Source organism: Entelurus aequoreus, linkage group LG21 (assembly GCF_033978785.1).
Source record: "Entelurus aequoreus isolate RoL-2023_Sb linkage group LG21, RoL_Eaeq_v1.1, whole genome shotgun sequence".
Classification (NCBI taxonomy): Eukaryota; Metazoa; Chordata; class Actinopteri; order Syngnathiformes; family Syngnathidae; genus Entelurus; species Entelurus aequoreus.
In genome coordinates, this window is record NC_084751.1 from 39,452,724 (window position 1) to 39,480,357 (window position 27,634).

At 39.0% G+C, this 27,634-nt stretch overlaps 2 protein-coding genes across 3 annotated transcripts in view; both read left to right on the plus strand.

Annotated features, from left to right (window-relative positions):
* Nucleotides 1-15,884, plus strand: part of LOC133638740 (WD repeat-containing protein 7) — a 591,313-nt gene extending 575,429 nt beyond the window's left edge. Inside the window, exon 31 of the mRNA XM_062031642.1 lies at nt 15,875-15,884. The gene's annotated coding sequence lies outside the window, so the exon portion shown is untranslated. The remainder of the gene's footprint in view (nt 1-15,874) is intronic.
* st8sia3 (ST8 alpha-N-acetyl-neuraminide alpha-2,8-sialyltransferase 3) lies at nt 1,711-22,340 on the plus strand. Of its 2 annotated transcripts, none has more exons than XM_062031643.1 (5): nt 1,711-2,181; nt 10,200-10,229; nt 12,941-13,045; nt 14,384-14,941; nt 16,573-16,697. In XM_062031643.1, exons 1-5 carry the CDS (start codon nt 2,018-2,020, stop codon nt 16,658-16,660), a joined length of 945 nt encoding a protein of 314 aa, XP_061887627.1. In that variant the 5' UTR covers nt 1,711-2,017; the 3' UTR covers nt 16,661-16,697. The 2 variants fall into 2 exon arrangements, with proteins under 2 accessions (XP_061887627.1, XP_061887628.1); XM_062031644.1 differs by lacking the exon at nt 16,573-16,697 and adding an exon at nt 20,246-22,340 and having other exon boundaries at nt 1,806-2,181.
* Nucleotides 22,341-27,634: the final 5,294 nt, after the last annotated feature.

The window sequence follows — 27,634 nt, forward strand, 5'->3', positions numbered from 1 at the left end:
ATTTAAAAAAGTCCCACTAAAATTATTGGGGATTCAAAAGGGTCCTGCTCAGTGAAATGTTAAAAAATACATTGTCGTTTTTTTTTTAAACTGTTAACACAATAGTCTCGAGATCAACTTCAGATCTATCCGTCAATTATAACTTGTATTGTTGTTTATTATGTTCCTTGTTTGTTCATTTTAGGCCCTTCTTTAAAAAAAACAAAAACATAGTTTTTTATATGGCAAACACAAAATATGCAACATTTTCCCCAAAAAATATCTCAAAGTGGAATATTTAATGTGACCTAATTGGGGCCTTGAATAGGTCAATAATTCATAATAACATTGTTTTTGATTCATTATTATGTTTTAAAGAAAGAAACAGCCTGCATGACAGCTTAGTGTTATTAGAGTCAACATAGCAACATTTTAATGTCACCTGTTTACTCTTTTATACTACTTTTTATGTTTTTGTTTTTTTTAAATTTTATTTTTAGAATGTGCCGTAGGGCCGTTGAAAAATTACCTGCGGGCCGCAAATGGCCCCCGGGCCGCACTTTGGACATCCCTGATCTTGGAGACAGCAAACCACCAGGATTAAGTAAATAGTTTGGGGTCACATTGAAATGTCCTTATTTTTGAAGGAAAAGCACTGTACTTTTCAATGAAGATAACTTTAAACTAGTCTTAACTTTAAAGAAATACACTCTATACATTGCTAATGTGGTAAATGACTATTCTAGCTGCGAATGTCTGGTTTTTGGTGCAATATCTACATAGGTGTATATAGAGGCCCATTTCCAGCAACTATCACTCCAGTGTTCTAATGGTACAATGTGTTTGCTCATTGGCTCAGAAGGCTAACTGATGATTAGAAAACCCTTGTGCAATCATGTTCACACATCTGAAAACAGTTTAGCTCGTTACAGAAGCTACAAAACTGACCTTCCTTTGAGCAGATTGAGTTTCTGGAGCATCACATTTGTGGGGTCAATTAAACGCTCAAAATGGCCAGAAAAAGAGAACTTTCATCTGAAACTCGACAGTCTATTCTTGTTCTTAGAAATGAAGGCTATTCCACAAAATTGTTTGGGTGACCCCAAACTTTTGAACGGTAGTATATATATATATATATATATATATATATATATATATATATATATATATATATATATATATATATATATATATATATATATATATATATATATGTATATATATATATATATATATATATATATATATACAGTATATGTGAAATACTTGACTTGGTGAATTCTATCGGTAAATATACTCCTCCCCTCTTAACGACGCCCCCAACCACGCCCACCGCCCCCAAACACGCCCCCACCCCCCACCTCCCGAAATCGGAGGTCTCAAGGTTGGCAAGTTTGCCATGTGGTGATATCCTTTTACACGCTGATGTTGCAAAAGAAAAAGAAAAGAAAGAGAGAGAAAAAGAAAACAAGCACACAATACATATACAATATGATATAAAAATAAAATACAACATCACAACATAACATTTATCTTAGCATTAGTTTGTCCTAAAACAAACAACTACTAAAACAAAAAAAATATTCCCCCCATCTTTTTTCCATTTTCCATCCTTTTTCAAAAATGCTCCTGGGAGCCACTAGGGCGGCACTAAAGAGCCGCATGCGGCTCGGGAGCCACGGGTTGCTGACCCCCGGTATAAATGGACATCCTGCAGGTGTACCTAATGAAGTGGCCGCTAGCATGCAGAAGCCAAGACGAGCTCCGCCTCGATTCCGCATGTTTACGTAACAAGAGTCGGTAACGGTGTCTTCGTTAAAGACACACCGAACACAGAGACTATTTTCCGGCTTCTTTCCCCCCGCCGCCATCGTCCTTATGTCGTGTTCCGAGACAAGCCAGCGTCCTCCGTGACGATGACGCCGCGTCGCGTCCTCTTCCCCCTCCTTCGTGTCCGCATCTCCTCGGCTCTCCTCCGGCATCTTCGTCCCGGGCCTGGCCGCCCACTGATGCTGTGATCCGGGGCAAGAGAGGCAGCATGGTGCGCATCGCCAGCGCGCTAGGGCTCATCATGTTCAGCGTGGCGCTGCTCATCCTGTCCTTCATCAGCTACGTGTCCATTAAGAAGGACTTCCTTCTCGGAACCCCCCGATACGGACCGAACGGGGGACCCAGGATGTACATGTTCCACGCCGGGTATCGGTGAGTGCGGAGCGGCGTGTGCAATGTGTTTGCGGGGGGGGGGGGGGGGGGATACTGCTGGTGATAATTATTGATTTCTGCCACTTATGTTGCTTATTGTGGCCGCGAAATGAATTGATTGAATGTTAGCACTTTACCTCAAGGTGAGGGCCTCAGTCCTGCCCAGGCCTGGCCCTAACCAATCTGGCGCCCCCAGTGAAGTGTATATACTCACAAGAAACCGAATAGCTTTGTCTTTGACCTTTTTTTTTTTTACTTAAAGAAAGCAAATTAACATATTCTATGAGAATGTTATGTTATGATTATCTTTAACCGAATCACAGCAGTGCTCAAATTAAAAAACAGCATTCCCTCTCATGTGATATTGCTTAATTAACATTAATGATGTGCACTTTAACAACTAGGCTTACAACTATACCTAATATATAAAGGGGTGGAAAAGTGACTATTACCTGCAGGGCAAACATTAGCTAACCAGAAGGCAATAACAATGTAAACAAAAAACACCTGCTTAAAAGATCTAATACAAATGTCCCTGAGGAATGTAAGGTGGGAATACTGTAAATACCTAACGTTACATTATTATTTTCCATAACAATTTAGCCCCCTCCACAATATTAACCCAACGTTAAAACAGAACTAGCTATTTATTGATTAGCAATTGCCGAATCATGTAACATTAGCTTAATGTTAAAAAGCCAGGTTACTATCACATTCTGTAACAGACAAATAATTTCATGTGGGCTAACGTTACCTACCTGCTACCTCTGTTGTTTTCTCGTTTCTCCTCCTCTTCTTTTCTCTTATTTCTTCCCTGGGCACCTGACAGTTTTGGCCGTTTTGACCTCTTGTGTTGACTTTTTTATGTGGTGACGTCCAAAAAGAGTCATGATATGGGAAGGGAGGGGGCGCACCGTGCGGGGGGGGGGGGGGGCGTAATATTGTAACAAATAATATTTCCATTAAATAGGCTTTGCTTAGCATTTTAATTATCGTGGGATTATTTTTTGTATTTAGAAATAATAGTACCAACTTTTTTTTTTCTCCAACATTTGTGGCACTGGCGTGGCGCCCCCTGATGGATGGCGCCCTTAGCATTTGCCTATACGGCCTATGCCACGGGCCAGCCCTGGTCCTGCCTCAATAGTAGGCCTGAATGCTGCCATATATGTCATCATCTATACTGCATTTTACATTCTGAACACAATCTAAATGCCAATATTGCATGTAACTATTCAGCATTGGCAACAGTCATATAAGTGGTGAAATAAACAATTGCTAATATACAAATGTCAATATACCAAAATAAAAACAACCCAACCTTGGAATGCAAACGATTAATCGATTAGCAAAAGTTTGGGTTTAGATTCTGTTGTATCGATAATTATTAATTATTTTGACTACCACATTCACCCAGTGTTGTATAATTGCAACAATTATATAACAAGCTCTAAATGAAATTTGGTGCATCTGTTCCACAATAACTACATATGTACACTACCGTTCAAAAGTTTGGGGTCACCCAAACAATTTTTTGGAATCGCCTTCATTTCTAAGAACAAGAATAGACTGTCGAGTTTCAGATGAAAGTTCTCTTTTTCTGGCCATTTTGAGCGTTTAATTGACCCCACAAATGTGATGCTCCAGAAACTCAATCTGCTCAAAGGAAGGTCAGTTTTGTAGCTTCTGTAACGAGCTAAACTGTTTTCAGATGTGTGAACATGATTGCACAAGGGTTTTCCAATCATCAGTTAGCCTTCTGAGCCAATGAGCAAACACATTGTACCATTACAACACTGGAGTGATAGTTGCTGGAAATGAGCCTCTATACACCTATGTAGATATTGCACCAAAAACCAGACATTTGCAGCTAGAATAGTCATTTACCACATTAGCAATGTATAGAGTGTATTTCTTTAAAGTTTAGACTAGTTTAAAGTTATCTTCATTGAAAAGTACAGTGCTTTTCCTTCAAAAATAAGGACATTTCAATGTGACCCCAAACTTTTGAACGGTAGTGTACATGCTCTAGACCAGTGGTTCTTAACCTTGTATGAGGTACCGAACCCCACCAGTTTCATATGCGCATTCACCGAACCCTTCTTTAGTGAAAAATAAAATTTTGTTTTTTTTCAAATCCAAGACAAAGTTATATGTTTTTGGTAACACTTTATTATGGGGAACATATTCTAAGTAACAAAGACTTAATTTAGAGTGAATTGGTTAGGGTTAGGGCCAGGGTTAGAGGGTTAGGTTTTAGGATCCGCTGCTCGGATCACAGTTTGTTTACTTTTTAGTGTCACATGTGTTTTCAGCAGCTTGAGTTTTGTTAGTTTCTGTTGCCATGACTGCAGATTGCTCACACCTGCCTCTGGTTAGTGTTCGGGACGCGCACCTGTTGCCCGGGCGCTAATCAGAGGGCTATTTAGTCTATGCGCTGGCCTCACTTGGTCTGGCTTGCTAGTTTGTTTTCATACAACAGTTGACGACGTCCGATTCCTGCTAAATTCCTGCTAGCTCCCACGCTAGCCCATTTGCTTGCTAGCTCCCACGCTACCCCATTTAGTTTTTGCCTTTTGTGCTATGTGCACGTCTTTGTTTTTTCCTGCTATGATTTGTTCTTAAATAAATAATTTTCCTACCTGCAAACTGTGTCCGAAGCCGTCTGCATCCCTGGGAGAACACCCGCATCATCATGCGACCCCGTCGTTACATTAGGGTTATAATAAGGCCATGCCAAATAAGGCATTAATAAGTACTTAATAATGACTAGTTAAGAGCCAATATGTTACTAATTTGCATGTTAATAAGCAACTAATTAATGGTGAATATGTTCCCCATACTAAAGTGTTACCATGTTTTTTTACTGGAGCACAAAATGAACCGTGCATGAACATCACCTTGTTCAAAGAACAAAACCAACACAGTGCATAAACTCACAACAAATTACACACCTGCAAATCAGTGTGACTTCTGCTGTTGCCGTAGCCGTAATACGCCGATAGGGAGAAGTTTTTATTTACACGATGAGTCGGGTGTGTTTTGACCTCCACCGAACCCCTGAGCCCGACTCACCGAACCCCTAGGGTTCGACCGAACCCAGGTTAAGAACCACTGCTCTAGACATTGTAATAACAACCAAAAAATATATAAAAGACATTTTACTTACTTGAATCTGATGAATCCAGTCCAATGAAACAAATAGATGTTTGAAGGAAACCTTGAGAGGTTGTGTGAGTTCACGGCCAGAAGGCGTGACTTATAAACAAATGTACGATCCAATAGCCTTGTGAGACTGAATAGGACCCAAAACTATGTAAATGTGGTAAAAAAATAAATAAATAAATAACAGATTGTTCTTTAGGATGGTTAAAGGTAACGTTGTAATTTTACAACAAGGGGTCTACAGGGTTAATGAGTGTTGCTAACATGGTTGTCCCGATACCAATATTGTGGTACCGGTATAAAAGCAGCTTCCATGAAATGGTCAAGTCATTCACAAACAAGGATGGGGCGAGGGTCACCACTTTGTGAACAAATGCGTGAGCAAATTGTTTAAGAACTACATTTCTCAACCAGCTATTGCAAGGAATTTAGGAATGTCACCATCTGCGGTCCGTGATATCATCAAAAGGTTCAGAGAATCTGGAGAAATCACTGCAGGTAAGCAGCAAGGCTGAAAATCAACATTGATTGCCCTTCGATCCCTCAGGCGGTACCGCATCAAAAACCGACATCAGTGTGTAAAGGATATCACCACATGGGCTCAGGAACACTTCAGAAAACCACTGTCAGTAATTACAGTTCGTCGCTACATCTGTAAGTGCAAGTTAAAACTCTACTATGCAAAACGAAAGCCATTTAACAACAACACCCAGAAACTAATCTAAGATGGACTAAAAGAGAGAAAAGAACCATCTGGACTGTTATAGGCGCAAAGTTCAAAAGCCAGCATCTGTGATGGTATGGGGGTGTATTAGTGCCCAAGACATGGGTAACTTACACATCTGTGAAGGCGCCATTAATGCTGAAAGGTACATACAGGTTTTGGAGCAACATATGTTGCCATCCAAGCAACGTTATCATGGACGCCCCTGCTTATTTCAGCAAGACACGTGTTACAACAGCGTGGCTTCATAGTAAAAGAGTGTGGGTACTAGACTGGCCGGCCTGTAGTCCAGACCTGTCTCCCATTGAAAATGGGTGGCGCATTATGAAGCGTTCTCAGTTCGAACATTAAATATCTTGTCTTTGCAGTTTATTCAATTGAATATAAGTTGAAAAGGATTTGCAAATCAATTGTATTCTGTTTTTATTTACCATTTACACAACGTGCCAACTTCATTGGTTTTGGCTTTTGTATGACATGTGTATCCAAACCTGAGTAAAGCAGCAATCGGAAGACCTCTCTACCTCCTGCTCCTGTGCTTTTGCCAATACAGTGACAGTTTTTTTCATGAAACAGAGCACAGTTTGACACCGGATTCTCCAAAATGTATACAGAGGGGCCGCCCTCCAACACCTGGCCAATTGCAACAAATTGGTCATGGCCAGGGGATTGGTTTCGGCCGAGAAGAGAAGAATGCCCTGTGTACTGTACAATTTGAAGAAACTTAGGTATACTTATAGTGCATATCATTTTTAAAAAAGCACCATTTTAAAATGAGTATAATAGGACAGCTTATCAAGAAGGGATAGAATTATAGTATTTATATGAAGTGTGTGATTTGCCAGAGGTACGCTGAAGTATCATGTGAGGACCGACTGAGTTATTATACAAGCTACACTTTGTATTTTTATTGGCAGTCATAAGAAGCAGAGTTCCTCTAATAAAATGGTCTAAATTTGGCAAACATGCATCACTTATTCTCACAGCTGTGAACTTGAGCCAGTTCTTCAAGTCATTTGACTGCAAGTACTCTTTGTTAGACTTGGGGTTTTTTTTTTTTTTATCTGTAAGCCCTCAGCTAGACAGTTTATAATCATTTGTGTGAAATTAGTTTTGGGTTGTTCATGATTGCAATACACACAGACACAAAGATCCAATTCGGATTTTCTTTTTTTAAATCCGATCTTTTTATGTTGTCGTTCACATTACAATAAAAATACAATTGTAGTTTCATTAAAGGCCTACTGAAATGATTTTTTTTAATTTAAACGGGGATAGCAGATCCATTCTATGTGTCATACTTGATCATTTCGCGATATTGCCATATTTTTACTGAAAGGATTTAGTAGAGAACAACGACAATAAAGTTCGCAACTTTTGGTCGCTGATAAAAAAAAAGCCTTGCCTGTACCGGAAGTAGCGTGACGTCACAGGTTGAACGGCTCCTCAGATTTTCCCATTGTTTACACCTTAAGCAAGAGCGATTCGGACCGAGAAAGCGACGATTACCCCATTAATTTGAGCGAGGATGAAAGATTTGTGGATGAGGAACGTGAGAGTGAAGGACTAGAGTGCAGTGCAGGACGTATCATTTTTCGCTCTGACCGTAACTTAGGTACAAGGGCTCATTGGATTCCACGCTTTCTCCTTTTTCTATTGTGGATCACGGATTTGTATTTTAAACCACCTCGGATACTATATCCTCTTGAAAATGAGAGTCGAGAACGCGAAATGGACATTCGCAGTGACTTTTATCTCCACGACAATACATTGGTGAAGCACTTTAGCTACGGAGCTAACGTGATAGCATCGTGCTTAAATGCAGATAGAAACAAAAGAAATAAGCCCCTGACTGGAAGGATAGACAGAAAATCAAGAATACTACCAAACCCTGGACCTGTAACCACACGGTTAATGCTGTACTGCCGGACGAAGCCTAGGAATGCTGTTGCTAACGACGCCATTGAAGCTAACTTAGCTACAGGACCTTGACAGAGCTATGCTAAAAACATTAGCTACCCACCTACGCCAGCCCTCATCTGCTCATCAACACCCGTGCTCACCTGCGTTCCAGCGATCGACGGCGCGACGAAGGACTTCACCCGATCATTGATGCGGTCAGCGGCTAGCGTCGGATAGCGCGTCTGCTATCCAACTCAAAGTCCTCCTGGTTGTGTTGCTGCAGCCAGCCGCTAATACACCGATCCCACCTACAGCTTTCTTCTTTGCAGTCTCCATTGTTCATTAAACAAATTGCATAAGATTCACCAACACAGATGTCCAGAATACTGTGGAATTTTGCGATGAAAACAGAGCTGTTTGTATTGTGATACAATGTGTCCGAATACTTCCGCTTCAACCATTGACGTCACGCGCATACATCATCATACATAGACGTTTTCAACCGGAAGTTTCCCGGAAATTTAAAATTGCGCTTTATAAGTTAACCCGGCCGTATTGGCATGTGTTGCAATGTTAAGATTTCATCATTGATATATAAACTATCAGACTGCGTGGTCGGTAGTAGTGGCTTTCAGTAGGCCTTTAAAAAAATGTACGCATGACAAAAGAAGCCTGTTGTTTTTGCTTCAGCAATTCTTTAGAAAACAGATTCTTATAAAAATGATGCACGGTATAGGATCCTACTTCCACTAGACTAAAACCTCATTAGGCTTTTTACATTTCTCCTGTTCCTTGCATGATTACCTCCCCTACAACCGTATCGGTACTTCACAATCTCAAATGTATCAGTTTCCTGTCCAACCAGGAAGTGTGTTGGCACTTGATGGGGTTAAGCAGGGTCACTGCAGTGCACCTTCATGGACGTCCGTCATGCGCGGTCAAGAGTGTGATGCTAAAACACAGTTGATCTGGCAAAAGGTTCTGGAGGTGAGCAAACTGCCCTTGATTCTGATTTACAGTACAGGAGCTCCATTCATTTCCCTGCTGCTGTAATCATTCCTTCTCTCGCTGGGCTGTCACGTAGTGGGCCAAGGTTATGCTCGGAGTGAGTTCGGCATGAAGGTCTGCAAGAGGAAAGTGGAAGAACGCTCACCCATTCCCTGCTTTGTTGTTGCACCATTGTTAGAAAGCAGGCAACAATAACTAAAGAATGTGTGGAGACAAACAAACTAATACAAATTATCACGAGCATTTGTGAATTGCCATAAAAGCACATGCAATTATGTTTTTAGTTGTTTAAACACGTTTGTATTTTACGGACTTGAGTCTGTTTTTTTTAAAAAATTTTATTTACTCACTGTCCAGGTGCCATTTGACGCCCGGTATCTTGCTAATTAGCTGCCTGAAAGCGGGTGACTCCACTGTAGAAATAGCCTGGATGTCTTCTAGCACATACGCTGCAATGGCTCTATCAATGTTGTCCTGGCTAGCAGTGCCTCGTTAAAATCCAGCCGCTGTTGCTTAGGAGGTGAAGTGTGTCTCTCTTTACTAGCTTCGTCGAAGCATGTTGCTTTTGTAGCTGTTTCAGCAGATTTGAATTGCTGGGATAGGATCTTTGATCCAAGACACAACTTACATTTAACTAAAATGTTCTTTTCTTTGTGGTCTACAAAAGAAAAGTAGTGAGAATATCTCCATGTTAAGAAACTCGGCTTCGGCTTCGCCATGATGTCTTGTTAGTAAACACAGACACGCCCCCCCCACACACACAGAGCGTGCCTCTTCTCCGTCGCCTCTTCTGCAGCTCTCCAATAAAACACACTCAGATCTTCTCGGTTTCTAGCCGATACTACATAAAAAATAACGCATCATGTAGTAACGGTAACTGAGTTACTGAATATAAAAAATAACGCATTAAATTACTATTTACCGCCGAAAGTAACAGCGTTACAGTAAGTGAAGGTCTGCAAGAGGAAAGTGGAGGAACGCTCACCCATTCCCTGCTGCGTTGTTGCACCATTGTTAGAAAGCAGGCAACATAACGAAAGAATGTGTGGAGACAAACAAACTAATACAAATTATCACGAGCATTGCAAGCATTAGTTTTAATCTACAGGTATTAAGTGTGAATTGCCATAAAAGCGCATGCAAATATGTTTTTAGTTGTTTAAACACGTTTGTATTTTACTGACTTGAGTCTGTTTTTGCTTTTTTGTTCCTCTTGCAGTGAAAGGCCGCCTCGCAAACCTGACCTGAGGTGAGCACAGTGCGCCTCTACAACGTGCATATTCATCTAAACCAGGCCTGGGCAGTTATTTTGACTCGGGGGGCCAAATTTAAAGGAAAAATGTGTCTGGGGCCGGTATATCTGTTTTTAGGAACACTAATACAAAACCTCACAATAATGTGCTAAAGACCGCCTTAAAAAACGGAATTTAATTAAAATTGTTTTTACTGAATGAGACACCCAGAATGTACATGTAAATAAAGAATGTGGGATTTACAATATTAACTATGAGCGATAAAACACTGAATATTAACAACATATGACATATTTTACAATCAAGTGAAAATGTAACAAACAGCAAAATATGAACGCAAAGGGTAAAAAAAACCCACCTACAATCTGATATATGTAATATATTACTAAGCTTTAGAACTTTGTTGTAAAAATCTCCTTCCGCGTTTGTCCCTGACACCCGCATTTCAGGCTCTGGAAACACTCTGTGGAAACGCTCCCCACCCACACTGCTTGGCTCCTCGTCTGAGCTGCTGTGACTTACATTACCATAGCAACTAATTAGATGACCATAGTAACTAATTAGATGACTATTGTAACTAATTAGATGACCATAGTAACTAATTACATTACTATAGTAACTAATTAGATGACCATAGTAACTAGTATATCATGCAAAAGCGCAGATTTCAACCATTGAAATACTTTGTATAGTTGAAGACTTGCGGTCATTAGAAAACATCACTGCACATCATAATGGTAGCTACACTTTCCATCTTAGAGATCTAAAAAAAATATTTGGGAATATCCGGCGGGCCAGATTGAAAAGCTTGACGGGCCGCATGTGGCCCCCGGGCCTTAATTTGCCCAGGTCTGATCTAAACCCTATGTGTCAACCTCAAAATGAATTATCTATGGCCCCCGGGATGATATTTGATTAGTATTACAACCGGCCCGCAGGCCACAGCCGCCTGCTGCTGTTTTGTATGCACCAATACTCCATCAGTGTTGGCGCTAGGAATTTTCAAAATGGGGTCCCAGGCACCCCGTCAAGAAAAGTGTGAGTCTTTATAAATCATACTGGGAGTGCTAAATAATTATATTTTCTTATCTTCCCAGTATTGTGTGCTCTCTGTTTTGTTCATTTAAGGGACAGTCCTCGCTAGGGATGATGTTCGAAACCGATTCTCCCGGTTGTTCGATAAGAAAAGAACCAATTCCATGGACTCGAATCCCTTTTTGAGAACCGGTTCCCGTTATCAAGGCCACTATAGTAAAGAAAAAGAGTTGGTTCTTTATTCGAATCCCTGGGAACAAATCCCTTCCCACAGGAAATGCCCTGTGGAACGGCAATGTTATGCCCATTTGATTGTAGACTCTTACTGACACCTTGTGGCGATATGAGAATACTACGCGTCATTAGTTTGGACACTTCCGGGTTCGCGACGTCTGTTCAGTTCATGAGGCAATTGAGAAGTAGACAAGTTGTGTCAGCTCTTACGAGCCTTGGAAAAGATAAGTCTGTAAGTAAACTGTTTAACTTGTTTATGTAACTCAATATTAAGGTGGAAGTGGTTAAATTTGATACTAAGATGTTTATTGAAAAACGATTTTTGTGCACATGTTTCAATGGATGTTTTGAGGTCGTGTATTTCCACCATCGAAATAGTTTCAACACTCAGAAGTATTTGTTTGATGATAGTACTGTATATTTGTATGAAGTTAATATTTACATATTGTGTATTACATTTCAGTATGTTAATTGAATCACATAGCTTATACATTTGTCATTGTGTGTATTTCAGTTTTAAAAACTAAAAAATAACAGTCCAGTGCAAGACAAAAGTAAAGATAGGAAAAGACAAAGTAAGATCAACAACAATAAAGAGCCTAAATGGATGAATCTGCTTTGGAACTTTATTAGACGTCTTGGATTGTTTGTTAGCTGTCTGCCTGTGTGTGTAGTTAGTATGTTCCAATAGCAGCAGAAGTGCACTTTTTGGAGAGCTGTATTATTTTCAGTTATGTGCCCAAGGGACTGATTTTATTTAACAGTATATTATTATTTATACACCTATAGTGATCACAGAGACAGGTTGTTTTTGTGTTACAGTATATATTAGTTTTTCTGAAAAATCCCACTTATTTATTTTATTTTTTTAGGGGGGTAACAGTCAATATTTATTTATTTATTTTATTTTTTTCTTATAAAATAAAAATGAGCTTTTGTTAAACCAAATGTTGTGTTTTTTTCCATATACAACAACCTATCTGGATTCGATAAGAGAATCGATAAGGAATCGGTTCGATAAGAGGATTCGATAATGGGCTCGAACTCGATAATTTCTTATCAAACATCATCCCTAGTCCTCGCATGAGTTTAGTAGATCAGCTTTGTGCGTGTTATAAAGTTTGCACATGTGGGATATATGTAATATTGTCTTGTCATTCATCTTTCTGATGATACAATACTTTGAAAATGGACATATTTCACACGTAGTTGCAACTGGTGGTTAATCCTAATGAATTAGTTTTTAATTATTTGACAGTCTTAATCCAATAATAACATAGATATATTAAAGCACATTTCAATGGACCCAATACACTTAATTTGCAATTTGAATAAAAAAATAGTCAAAATTAGAAACGTAAACGTAAAAACGTTGATCCTGTCAAACAAATGGAAATGTAAGTTTTCTCCTTCCTTCTTCCTCCGTCATGTACTGCAGCTCCCAGCTGGCACTCAAGCATCTGGATCCAGCTTTCACTCTTAGCGAGGACCTGCAGAACTCCTCTAAATGGAGGTATAACAGCACAGCTTTCATCCAACAGAGGTAAGCTACTACAAACGGCACTTGCCTAAACGATGATCTCAAACCTCCATTGAGCAACTAAAGCAATAGGAAAATACTTTCTTTTTTTTTTTGTAATAAAGTTTGCACATGTTATAATAAGGTGGGTTATTTACAAAACATCTTGTATGTAAAATAAATATATTAGGCAGCGTATGCCTTACAACACAGGTGTCAAACTCAAGGCCACATCATTGGAAATAATTTTCTTTAAAAAAGTACTTATTTAATGTCCAGAAAAAAGATATGCACTGCATACAAATGCATATATTTTAAACTTTGATATTATCAAATAATGCAACAAGTATTAAATTATCATGAATTCCAAACATTTGTTTTGTTAAGATTAAACAAAATACTTACATTATATATCTGCTTGACTTTTGACTTACAGTAAAAAAAAAAAAAAAATCTGGCAGCTTAGTTGGCAGAATTTTACTATAAAAACAAAACAAAATACATTTACAATAATACTCTGTGAAAACATTAACCATAGATTTTACAGTAGAAAACATTTTTTTTTTAGCTCTGTCACTTGAATTTTACAGTTAAAAAAAAACAGTGGTACTGTTTTTCCAGTAATATCTACAATAAAATGTTGTAAAAAGCACCGTACATGTTACAGTAAAATTCTGATGACTGAACTGTCAGTTTTTTCCGTATTCTACAATTTTTTGTTTTTACAGTGTATGTAATGTACCGTATTTTGCAGACTATAAGTTTCATTTTTTTTCATAGTTTGGCCGGGGGTGCGACTTATACTCAGGAGCGACTTATGTGTGAAATTATTAACACATTACCGTAAAATATCAAATAATATTATTTAGCTCATTCACGTAAGAGACTAGACGTATAAGATTTCATGGGATTTAGCGATTAGGAGTGACAGATTGTTTGGTAAACGTATAGCATGTTCTATATGTTATAGTTATTTGAATGACTCTTACCATAATATGTTACGTTGACATACCAGGCACCTTCTCAGTTGGTTATTTATGCCTCATATAACGTACACTTATTCAGCCTGTTGTTCACTATTCTTTATTTACTTTAAATTGCCTTTCTAATGTCTATTCTTGGTGTTGGGTTTTATCAAATAAATTTTCCCCAAAAATGCGATTATACTCCAGTGCGACTTATATATGTTTTTTCCCTTCTTTATTATGCATTTTCGACCGGTGCGACTTATACTCCGGAGCGATTTATAGTCCGAAAAATACGGTATTAGGTGCTAATCTGTTCAAATAAGCATTGGAGATTTCCAATGGAAAAAGGGTTATTGTAGATGTGGGGTGACAATGATTTTTGCTTCCCTTTCAGGAAGGAGATCTCTCAGTACATTGACATTCCTCACAACTTCTCCCTGACACACAACTCAGTCCGCGTCGGCCAGCTGATGCACTACGACTACTCCAGCCACAAGTACGTCTACGCCATCGGCGAGAACTTCCGCTCTCTCCTCCCGGAGGTTTCGCCCGTTCTCAACAAGCGCTACAACGTCTGCGCGATCGTGGGCAACAGCGGCATCCTCACCGGCTCGCGGTGCGGCGCCCAGATTGAGAAGTTCGACTTTGTCTTCCGCTGCAACTTTGCCCCCACAGAGCTATTTAAGAGGGATGTCGGACGGCGCACCAACATGACAACTTTTAACCCCAGTATCTTAGAAAAATACTACAACAACTTATTGACGGTGCAGGACAGGAATAACTTCTTCCTGAGCTTGAAGAAGCTGGACGGTGCCATTCTGTGGATCCCGGCGTTCTTCTTCCACACATCAGCCACCGTGACCAGGACACTGGTGGACTTCTTCGTGGAACATCGGGGTCAGCTGAAGGTCCAGCTGGCCTGGCCTGGAAACATCATGCAGCACATAAACAAGTAAGACATGCACACCCACAATACTACCTCAACTTGCATGTTCTTCGAAGTAGTCCGTATACTTTGTACAGCGGTGTGTGTATATTAGGGGTGTAACGGTACGTGTATTTGTATTGAACCGTTTCGGTACGGAGGTTTCCGTTCGGTTCGGAGGTGTACCGAACGAGTTTCCACACGAACATATTAAGTAGCCGCCTCCGCTTCCTTCTGTCTATGTCTGTCAGTCCTCTACACAGCACCCAGCATTGTCCCACCCACACAACCATCTGATTGGTTACAAACAGAGCGGTAACAGCCAATCAGCAGTGCGTATTCAGAGCGCATGTAGTCAGTGCTTAGCGTTTAGCAGGTAACCATCAGGCCGCGGAGTCTCCCCAAATTATAATAAACACCTCCCAGTAAACTACTAGTAACATCACTATGAGCCCGTTTACTTTCTAGAAATATAAAAGGCAGCGCAGCTCGCTCGCAGTTTTGGCTTGAGGTGAAGGCTAATTCTCTTTTAGCGTAATGTTAGCTCATTTTGCTGCGTGTGTGTGTGTGTGTGTGTGTGTGTGTGTGTGTGTGTGTGTGTGTGTGTGTGTGTGTGTGTGTGTGTGTGTGTGTGTGTGTGTGTGTGTGTGTGTGTGTGTGTGTGTGTGTGTGTGTGTGTGTGTGTTACGGACAGCAAAGCCCTGTCTGTCTGTTATTTCACTTTACTTTTTTCTGTGTTGATTGAGCTGTGTTGAAGCAGCAAAAAAGGACATTATGTTAAAGGCCTACTGAAATGAAATGTTCTTATTTAAACGTGGATAGCAGATCCATTCTATGTGTCATACTTGATCATTTCGCGATATTGCCATATTTTTGCTGAAAGGATTTAGTAGAGAACATCGACGATAAAGTTTGCAACTTTTGGTCGCTGATAAAAAAAAGCCTTGCCTGTACCGGAAGTAGTGTGACGTCACAGGTTGTGGAGCGCCTCACATCTGCACATTGTTTACAATCATTCCCACCAGCAGCGAGAGCGATTCGGACCGAGAAAGCGACGATTACCCCATTAATTTGAGCGAGGATGAAAGATTTGTGGATGAGGAAACTGAGAGTGAAGGATTAGAGTGCAGTGCAGGACGCCAGGATGTATCTTTTTTCGCTCTGACCGTAACTTAGGTACAAGCTGGCTCATTGGATTCCACACTCTCTCCTTTTTCTATTGTGGATCATGGATTTGTATTTTAAACCACATCGGATACTATATCCTCTTGAAAATGAGAGTTGAGAACGCGAAATGGACATTCACAGTGACTTTTATCTCCACGACAATACATCGGCGAAGCACTTTAGCTACGGAGCTAACGTGATAGCATCGTGCTTAACTGCAGATAGAAACAGAAGAAACATGCCCCTGATTGGAAGGATAGACAGAAGATCAACAATACTACTATCATGAGACACTGAACTAAATTACCCTGGACCTGTAACTACACGGTTAATGCTGTCCCGCCTGGCGAAGCCTAGCAATGCTGTTGCTAACGACGCCATTGAAGCTAACTTAGCTCCAGGACCTTGACAGAGCTATGCTAAAAACATTAGCTCTCGACCTACGCCAGCCCTCATCTGCTCATCACCACCCATGCTCACCTGCGTTACAGCGATCGACGGCGCGACGGAGGACTTCACCACGCTCATCGGTGCGGTCGGCGGCCCGGAGACGGAGGAAGTCAACCCAGACACCGGTGAGGACAGCGGCGCGGCGGCGGACGGCGTTGTGTTGCTGTAGCCAGCCGCTAATACACCGATCCCACCTACAGCTTTCTTCTTTGCTGTCTTCATTGTTCGTTAAACAAATTGCAAAAGATTCACCAACACAGATGTCCAGAATACTGTGGAATTTTGCGATGAAAACAGACGACTTTAGCTGGCCACCGTGCTGTTCCAAAATGTCTGCTACAATCCGTGACGTCACCCGCAAACGTCATCATACCGAGACGTTTTCAGCCGGATATTTCCCGGGAAATTTAAAATTGCACTTTATAAGTTAACCCGGCCGTATTGGCATGTGTTGCAATGTTAAGATTTCATCATTGATATATAAACTATCAGACTGCGTGGTCGGTAGTAGTGGCTTTCAGTAGGCCTTTAAATGAAGAGTTTCTGTCTCTGATAGTTGATATAATAATGTAACTGCATCATTAAGCCTACATGAACTCCATGGTGTTCAGGGATGAATAGTCTCTCCTATTGCACCATTTTGTCAGCTATAGTTACATTAATCATTAGAAATGCAGCAGCCTAGTTTTGAATGGCAGGGTCCCTGCTATCACATGTTGATAAAAATATAACATTTGCCTAATAAAAATCAACTACAGGCTTCCCAAATGCTGTAATAAATTAAGCATGATGAGTTGACTTGAAACTGTTTACTGTAATAAATATGGCAGTGCCATGTTGGCATTTTTTTCCATAACTTGAGTTGATTTATTTTGGAAAACCTTGTTACATTGTTTAATGCATCCAGCGGGGCATCACAACAAAATTAGGCATAATAATGTGTTCATTCCACGACTGTATATATCGGTATCGGTTGATACCGGAATCGGTAATTAAGAGTTGGACAATATCGGATATCAGCAAAAAAGCCATAATCGGACATCTCTACTGACAACTTAATCATGTAAAAAAAATGCTTACGCTCTGAAGGAATTTGTCATTATTTCTAATTAACATCATTGTATTTCAACCTTGTATTTTTTTAACACCTGCAGACCACCCTCATTATTTTTGACTTCACAATCTGAAACTGCCACACAGCTGTATTGTGTGTGTGTGTGCCCGAAAAGAACAGATTTAAAGTCTAAAGCCAGATTAAAAAGGAAACTACTATTTAGTGGAAGGTATGGCACGGAGCTGAAACTGTGCAGAGAGGGGTTTAAGTCTGCTGCTTAGTGTTGTACGAGCAGAATGGGTCAGTCTTACAGTAGCCTAATCTTCAGCAAGCCCATTAAGTCTACCTGCTGGGGAAGTATTACCCCACTTTAAGCAGCTCAGGCGGCTTTCAGCACCTCGGCCACTCGCAGAGCGCCTTTTGTTGGGGCCAGTTTGAAGAGGCTCCCCTCCAACTCTGCAGTGTTGGGAGTGACTGAAGACATCAGCGGTTGCCTTTTTTTTTTTTTTTACTAAGAACTCTGGTTCATCTGATAAATAATGCATGGAAATTATTTCATTAAATAAATCATATGTCAAGTTTTTATTTTGACAGTCCTGGTCTAGCGTATTACCAAAAAGTAGATGTTTTCCAATATTGCAGTCCTGACTATTGGCCTATATCGATCTGATACAGTATCAAAGTTTTAATCAATCAAAGTTTACTTATATAGCCCTAAATCACGAGTGTCTCAAAGGGCTGCACAAGCCACAACGACATCCTCGGCTCAGATCCCACATGAGGGCAAGAAAAAACTCAACCCAATGGGATGACAATGAGAAACCTCGGAGGGGACAGCAATAATTTGTTGCATTATTACATAATAACGTTTGAAATATACTCAATAGCATGCAATAAATGTATTTATGTCTGTCACAATGAAAAGATTACATTTAGTAAATGATAAAATGCTTTATTGACTCATAGTATTTCAGGGCTTTCGCGGGCAGCGTTAAATTATGTGGCGGGCCAAATTGGCCCCCGGGCCTTGAGTTTGACACCTGTGGTGTGAGCAATGGCTCATATACATTTTAGTTATGTTGACAACTGTTTATGTTGACGTGAGTTTCAGTTTCGGGTTTCAGCGTAATATATTTGACACAATTAGGTATGTCTGATAATATCGGCCGATAAATGCTTTAAAATGTAATATCGGAAATTATCGGTACCGGTTTCAAAATTATCGGTATCGGTTTCAAAAAGCAAAATTTATGACTTTTTAAAACGCCGCTGTGTACACGGTCGTAGGGAGAAGTACAGAGCGCCAATAAACCTTAAAGGCACTGCCTTTGCGTGCCGGTCCAATCACATAATATCTACGGCTTTTCACACACACAAGTGAATGCAATGCATAGTTGATCAACAGCCATACAGGTCACACTGAGGGTGGACGTATAAGCAAATTTAACACTGTTACAAATATGCGCCACACTGTGAACCCACACCAAACAAGAATGACAAACACATTTCGGGAGAACATCCGCACCGTAACACAACATAAACACAACAGAACAAATACCCAGAAACCCTTGCAGCACTAACTCTTCCAGGACGCTACAATATACACTCCCCGCTAAACCCCCCCATAACTTGAGTTGATTTATTTTGGAAAACCTTGTTACATTGTTTAATGCATCCAGTGGTAATGTGTTAATTCCACAACTGTATATATCGGTATCGGTTGATATCGGTACCGGTAATTAAGAGTTGGACAAAGCCATTATCGGACATCTCTAGACACAATAGTACAAACACGGAGCTAATACAGTTGCCAATGCTTAAAATAAGCCAAATATCACATGTGAATGATGACAAATGACATCATCAAGCCAAAATAATAGCAAAAATGACACCTACAGTGTTTCCCATAAACTGCCAATATACCTGTGGCGGTGGGTACGTGGCTATGGGTGTGGTCACCATGACATCATCGAGTAATTTGCATAATTTACTACAATGATATGATTTTCTCTAAAAAGGCTCAAAAAATGTATACTTACTAATTAATAATAACAGTTTTGTTTTAAACGTCCATCCATCCATCCATTTTACAATATAGTTACAACACTTTGTGTACATATTTATATACAGATTTGAACAATAAGTTATTCACTGAAATATATTTATTAATCGTGGTTCTTACAAAAAATATATCTTATAAAATATAAAAGCTAAAATGTCTCTTAAAGCTCTGCCCCTTTAATTAGTGCATACTAAATAATTTAACTTTATCCTACTACTACAACCATATTATTTACCAGCAACATAAAGTGAAACAGGGGCAGAGGTGTCCTGCCACAGTCAGTAACAAATAAACAGAAAACAGTAGTGGTCAAATACAAATAAGGCAACAAGAGAAGTGTCCTACACTTCTCTTTTGTAAAGTAAATCTGAACAGCCTATATGGGCATCTACATCAACTATATGATTTACCTGAGAAGCTGGACAGGACAAAAAAATAAATAAATAATAATAATATTTTTATTTTTATTTTTTTAAATTTTTTTAAAATTTCGTGGCGGGCCGCCACAAATAAATGAATGTGTGGGAAACACTGACCTATCTTGCCACATTATTTTACCTTGTGTTCTATATTCTGATGTACAATTCTCTGGCTGCAGCTACTGGAAAACCAAACAACTGTCGCCAAAGCGCCTGAGCACCGGGATCCTGATGTACACGCTGGCGTCTTCGGTCTGCGACCAGATCCACCTGTACGGCTTCTGGCCCTTCGGATGGGACCCCAACACGGGGAGGGAGCTGCCGTACCACTACTACGACAAGAAGGGCACCAAGTTCACCACCAAATGGCAGGAGGCGCATCAGCTCCCCGCCGAGTTCAAACTCCTCTATAAGATGCACACCGAGGGACTGCTGAAGCTCAGCCTCTCCCACTGCGCTTAGACGTGAGACCGCGGGAGCGGCTGGACTATTTCGCTTGCGATCTTCCATGGGGGTAGGGTCACTAATACGTGTGCTTTTCACAACAGTGTGATCTTGGCGGTACAGTTTACTGTTTTAGCACAAGATTGCTGTTTCGGAAAGCTATCAAGCTGTGTCAGTCAGTCCAGGCACACAAGGACCGCAGCTCTTCAGCAAACCAGGTATGTTGCCTGATGGTGTCTTAATGTTGACACGACAACCTAACCTAAAAACTAGAGTGCATGGTCTTTTTGTTCAAATGTTGGACCTAAAGGGCCATTCAACCCAATATTGCTTGTTGTAACTCGCTCAAAATGAACTTACCGTATTTTTCGGACCATAGAGGCGCATTAAAGGCCTACTGAAATTATTATTTTTTATTTAAACGGGGATAGCAGATCCATTCTATGTGTCATACTTGATAATTTCGCGATATTGCCATATTTTTGCTGAAAGGATTTAGTATAGAACAACGACGATAGAGATCGCAACTTTTGGTCGCTGATAAAAAAAAAGGCTTGCCTGTACCGGAAGTAGCGTGACGTCACCGGAGGAAGGACTCCTCACATTTTCCCATTGTTTACAATGCAGCGAGAGAGATTCGGACCGAGAAAGCGACGATTACCCCATTCATTTGAGCGAGGATGAAAGATTCGTGGATGAGGAAAGTGAGAGTGAAGGACTACAGTGCAGTGCAGGACGTATCTTTTTTCGCTCTGACCGTAACTTAGGTACAAGCTGGCTCATTGGATTCCACACTCTCTCCTTTTTCTATTGTGGATCACGGATTTGTATTTTAAACCACCTCGGATACTGTATCCTCTTGAAAATGAGAGTCGAGAACGCGAAATGGACATTCACAGTGACTTTTATCTCCACGACAATACATCGGCGAAGTTCTTTAGCTACTGAGCTAACGTGATAGCATCGGGCTCAAATGCAGATAGAAACAAAATAAATAAACCCCTGACTGGAAGGATAGACAGAAGATCAACAATACTATTAAACCATGGACATGTAAATACACGGTTAATAATTCCCAGCTTGGCGAAGCTTAACAATGCTGTTGCTAACGACGCAATTGAAGCTAACTTAGCAACGAGACCTCACAGAGCTATGATAAAAACATTAGCGCTCCACCTACGCCAGCCAGCCCTCATCTGCTCATCAACACCCGTGCTCACCTGCGTTCCAGCGATCGACGGAAGGACGAAGGACTTCACCCGATCATCCGTGCGGTCGGCGGCTAGCGTCGGCTAGCGCGTCTGCTATCCAAGTCAAAGTCCTCCTGGTTGTGTTGCTGCAGCCAGCCGCTAATACACCGATCCCACCTACAACTTTCTTCTTTGCAGTCTTCATTGTTCATTAAACAAATTGCAAAAGATTCACCAACACAGATGTCCAGAATACTGTGGAATTTTGCGATGAAAACAGAGCTTTTTTGTATTGGATTCAATGGGGTACCAATACTTCCGTTTCAACCATTGACGTCACGCGCATACGTCATCATACATAGACGTTTTCAACCGGAAGTTTAGCGGGAAATTTAAAATTGCACTTTATAAGTTAACCCGGCCGTATTGGCATTTGTTGCAATGTTAAGATTTCATCATTGATATATAAACTATCAGACTGCGTGGTCGGTAGTAGTGGCTTTCAGTAGGCCTTTAAAGGGGTCATATTATGATTGTTTTCTAAATTTCAAACATTTCCTTGTGGTCTACATCCGTGTTTTTCAACCTTTTTTGAGCCAAGGCACATTTTTTTGCGTTGAAAAAAAAACACCAGCAGAAATCATTAAACAACAAAACTCAGTTGACAGTAAAAAGTCGTCGTCGCAATTGTTGGATATGACTTTAAACCATAACCAACCATGCATGACATTGTTGATTGTCATGTCATGTTCGGATGTACATTGTGGACGCCATCTTTGCTCCACAGTAAGTCTTTGCTGTCGTCCAGCATTCTGTTTTTGTTTACTTTGTCGCCAGTTCAGTTTTAGTTTCGTTCCGCATAGCCTTCCCTAAGCTTCAATGCCTTTTCGTAGGGGCACTCACCTTTAGTTTATTTTTGGTTTAAGCATTAGACACCTTTTTACCTGCGCACTCCTCCCGCTGTTTCTGACATCTACAAAGCAATTAGCTACCTGCTGCCACCTACTGATATGGAAGAGTATTACACGGCTACTCTGCCGAGCGCTAGACTTCACCGACACTCAACAACAACACATCATTTGCAGACTATAATTACTGGATTGCAAAATATATTTTTAACCCATATAGGTGAAATTTGATCATCTCCCACGGCACACCAGATTGTATCCCACGGCACACTAGTGGTTGAAAAACACTGGTCTACATAACATGTAATGGTGGTTCTTTGGTGAAAGTGTTGCATAGATTATGTTTTACAGATCATCTTCAAGTCGCTTTCTGAGCGTCTCTTCAGGATGCGCCGTTTTGTGGGGGGTCTTACCTACGTGGCTCACCTTCGACAGCGTCTTTTCTCCGTCATCTTTGTTGTAACGGTGTAGCGTGCAAGGACGGGAGTGGAAGAAGTGTCAAAAGATGGAGCTAACTGTTTTAATGACATTCAGACTTTACTTCAATCAATAACGGAGCAGCATCTCCTCATCCGTGGCTCACTAGTGCAACAACAACGCAGGAAATGTGTCCCGTGAAAAACCGTCCGACCGGAACCCTCTAGTAACTAAAGTTAGAATTAGAATTACGTAAACTCACTACAGTTTTTAGCGCCTTGATAGCTAGTCTACTGACAGATATAAGTAAGAACTTTACGCTACTTTATATTAGAACTGGCAATGCGATTAAGCACAAAATAATCATTGCATTAGTCATGTATAAATACAGATTAATTATAATAATTATGGTGGTTACCTGAAAGGTGTGCAGTGTTACACAGCCAGTGATCGGGTCAATGCAAAGATCATCGAGGCCAATTTTGCTTTAAAATAAATTCAGACTGTGCTTTAGTTAATACTGTTACCAGGTTTTAAGCAAAACATGATGTCCATTGAAGTAAAACATGTTTTAAAATGTTCATGTATGACATTCTGACAATAAAATCAATTTGTGTCAAACTATTCGGGCCTTATTTTTAAATTATTCTAAATTATGTAAGAAAGCAATTTACTCTGATTTATCATTATTAATCAAAAACCACAAGTGTTATTAATCTGATTTAAAAAATAATTAGGGATGTCCGATAATATCGGACTGCCGATATTATCGGCCGATAAATGCTTTAAAATGTAAGATCGGAAATTATCGGTATCGGTTTCAAAATTATCGGTATCGGTTTCAAAAAGTAAAATGTATGACTTTTTAAAACGCCGCTGTGTACACGGGCGTAGGGAGAAGTACAGAGCGCCAATAAACCTTAAAGGCACTGCCTTTGCGTGCCGGTCCAATCACATAATATCTACGGCTTTTCACACACACAAGTGAATGCAAGGCATACTTGGTCAACAGCCATACAGGTCACACTGAGGGTGACGGTATAAACAACTTTAACACTGTTACAAATATGCGCCACACTGTGAACCCACACCAAACAAGAATGACAAACACATTTCGGGAGAACATCCGCACCGTAACACAACAGAAGAAATACCCAGAACCCCTTGCAGCACTAACTCTTCCGGGACGCTACAATATACACCCCCCCGCTTCTCCCCTCCCCTATACCCCCCCCCCCAACCTCCTCATGTTCTCTCAGTGAGAGCATGTCCCAAATTCCAAGCTGCTGTTTTGAGGCGTGTTAAAAAAATATTGCACTTTGTGACTTCAGTAATAAATATGGCAGTGCCATGTTGGCATTTTTTTCCCATAACTTGAGTCGATTTATTTTGGAAAACCTTGTTACATCGTTTAATGCATCCAGCGGGGCATCACAACAAAATTAGGCATAATAATGTGTTAATTCCACGACTGTATATATCGGTATCGGTAATTAAGAGTTGGACAATATCGGGATATCGGCAAAAAAGCCATTATCGGACATCTCTAGTGATGATGTTGAAAAAAATAAGTGAACATTATGCGTTTTTTAAATTAATGCGCAAAATAAGTAAATATTAAATGTTATTATGAATGTGCCTGTCACTACATTATATATATATATACTATCATTGTGTATATAAAACCTTAATGGAGGTGTTTGGATATTTTTTAAAGGGCTTTATAGGCGTAATAGAGCAACTTCCATAAACTCCATTGATTAATATTTAGAATGCATGAAAAAAAAAATACATCCGTCGTCATGTCTTTCATAATGATTGTGAACCATTCCAAAAAAAAGTGCAGTTCTTCTTTAAATTTGCAGTCCAGTCGAGCAGCAGTAGGTAAAAAGAACCGATGGCTCTTTTATATTGATTTGTTGTCATTGGCTGTCGTATTCTCTCCTTGTGACAACGCACCAAATAATTAGCATTAGACATTTACAGTATTATACATACTCATACTCACTGTGTAAAGATATCCATGTTTTATTTCAGCTGCTTTGATGATGTCCGTCGTAGCTTATCATGACTTTAGTAAAATGTTCCTCTTACACAGCATTGTATTCACCACGTTGCTTGGGAAAAAAACACCCAATTAAGATTCCACTCAAGTTTTCCAGTCCGCTGAATTTGAATGACAACAAAAATTCAAGTTGCAAAAAAAAGACTTTAAACACAGTGGCTCTCGCGGTGCACAGCATTAATTAATGGAACCCAATTAAAGGTATTGGGTTCAATCCTGGTCAGCATTGAGGTTAAAACCAGTGAAGTTGGCACGTTGTGTAAATGGTAAATAAAAACAGAATACAATGATTTGCAAATCCTGTTCAACTTATATTCAATTGAATAGACTGCAAAGACAAGATACTTAACGTTCAAACTGGAAAACGTTGTTATTTTTTGCAAATATTAGCTCATTTGGAATTTGATGCCTGCAACATGTTTCAAAAAAGCTGGCACAAGTGTCAAAAAAGACTGAGAAAGTTGAGGAATGCTCATCAAACACTTATTTGGAACATCCCACAGGTGAACAGGCTAATTGGGAACAGGTGGGTGCCATGATTGGGTATAAAAGCAGCTTCCATGAAATGCTCAGTCATTCACAAACAAGGATGGGGCGAGGGTCACCACTTTGTGAACAAATGCGTGAGCAAATTGTCCAACAGTTTAAGAACAACTTTTCTCAACCAGCTATTGCAAGGAATTTAGGGATTTCACCATCTACGGTCCGTAATATCATCAACAGGTTCAGAGAATCTGGAGAAATCACTGCAAGTAAGCGATGATATTACGGACCTTCGATCCCTCAGGCGGTACTGCATCAATAAGCGCCATCAGTGTGTAAAGGATATCCCCACATGGGCTCAAGAACACATCAGAAAACCACTGTCAGTAACTACAGTTCGACGCTACATCTGTAAGTGCAAGTTAAAACTCGACTGTCTTCATCAGGTAAGAAAATTACTATTTCAACAATACACATTTCTTAAGGTGTGGGGTTTTTTTGTCCTCTCTAATAAATGAAGATTTAAAGTCTGCATTGAAACAAATACATACAACTTATTTAATATTATTTGATGAGCTGATCTTATTTTGTTTATTTTTGTAATGCACATTATATATGTATATATATATATATATATATATATATATATATATATATATATATATATATATATATATATATATATATATATATATATATATATATATACATATATATATATATACATATACATATATATATATATATATATATATATATATATATATATATATATATGTGTGTATAGATATGTGTATATATATATGTGTGTATATATATGTATATATACGTATACATGTATATATATACGTATATATGTATATATATATATATGTGCATATATATATATATATATATATATATATATATGTATATATATATATATATATATATATATGTATGTATATATATACTGTATATGTATATACGTATGTATATATACATATATGTATGGCTATACAGTATATACATATATGTATGTATATATATATATATATACATATATATATATATATGTATATATATATATATATACATATATGTATACATACACACATACATATATATATGTATATATATATATACATATATGTATGTATATATATTTATACATACACACATACATATATGTATATTATATATACATACATACATATATACACATAAATACATACATATAAAGTACTATCTATCTATCTATCTATATGTATATATATATACATATATGTATATATATATATGTATGTCCATACATATATGTATGTATATATATATATGTATGGCTATACATATATGTATGTATATATGTATACATACATATATATTATATATGCATAAATATATATATACATACACACATATATATATATACATAAATGCATACACACATTTGTATATATATATACATATATGTGTATATATATACATACATACATGTATATATACATACATACATATATATACATATATATGTGTGTATGTCTATACATATATGTATGTATCTATATACATATGTATATATGTATGTCTATACATATATGTATGTATATATACATACATATATATTATATATGCATAAATATATACACACACACATACATATAAATAAATACACACATTTGTGTATATATACATATATGTGTATATACTGTATATATTATATATACATAAATATATACATATATATGTATATATAAATGTATGTGGCATTTTTCTTGAATGTGATTCATACTTTTTGGAATCAAACGTTGCCATCCAAGTTGTAAAATGTAATTTCATGTTACAATGAGATATATGCTGGTGTTCCATCATGCAGTATAAACCTACCTTAGGAACATGATGCCACCTCCGATGCTGTAAGCTTGGTGAGCCTGCAAATTGTACACGCCACCACTAAATCATTTATTGTCCCATCTAATTCCAAACAGTAAATATGGCAAACTGTACTATTTTTCTCCATAATGAAACCCTGAAACTAGAAACTGCAACAGTGCATCATAATTAGCTTCATTACTAATTGGA

What these genes read in the sequence shown, in the direction of transcription:
- st8sia3 (XM_062031644.1), top strand. Translation starts at nt 2,018, where the DNA reads ATGGTGCGCATCGCCAGCGCGCTAGGGCTCATCATGTTCAGCGTGGCG. An exon ending in ATGTTCCACGCCGGGTATCG is followed by an intron (nt 2,182 to 10,199) that starts GTGAGTGCGGAG and finishes TTCCTCTTGCAG; the next exon opens with TGAAAGGCCGCCTCGCAAAC. An exon ending in ACAGCTTTCATCCAACAGAG is followed by an intron (nt 13,046 to 14,383) that starts GTAAGCTACTAC and finishes CTTCCCTTTCAG; the next exon opens with GAAGGAGATCTCTCAGTACA.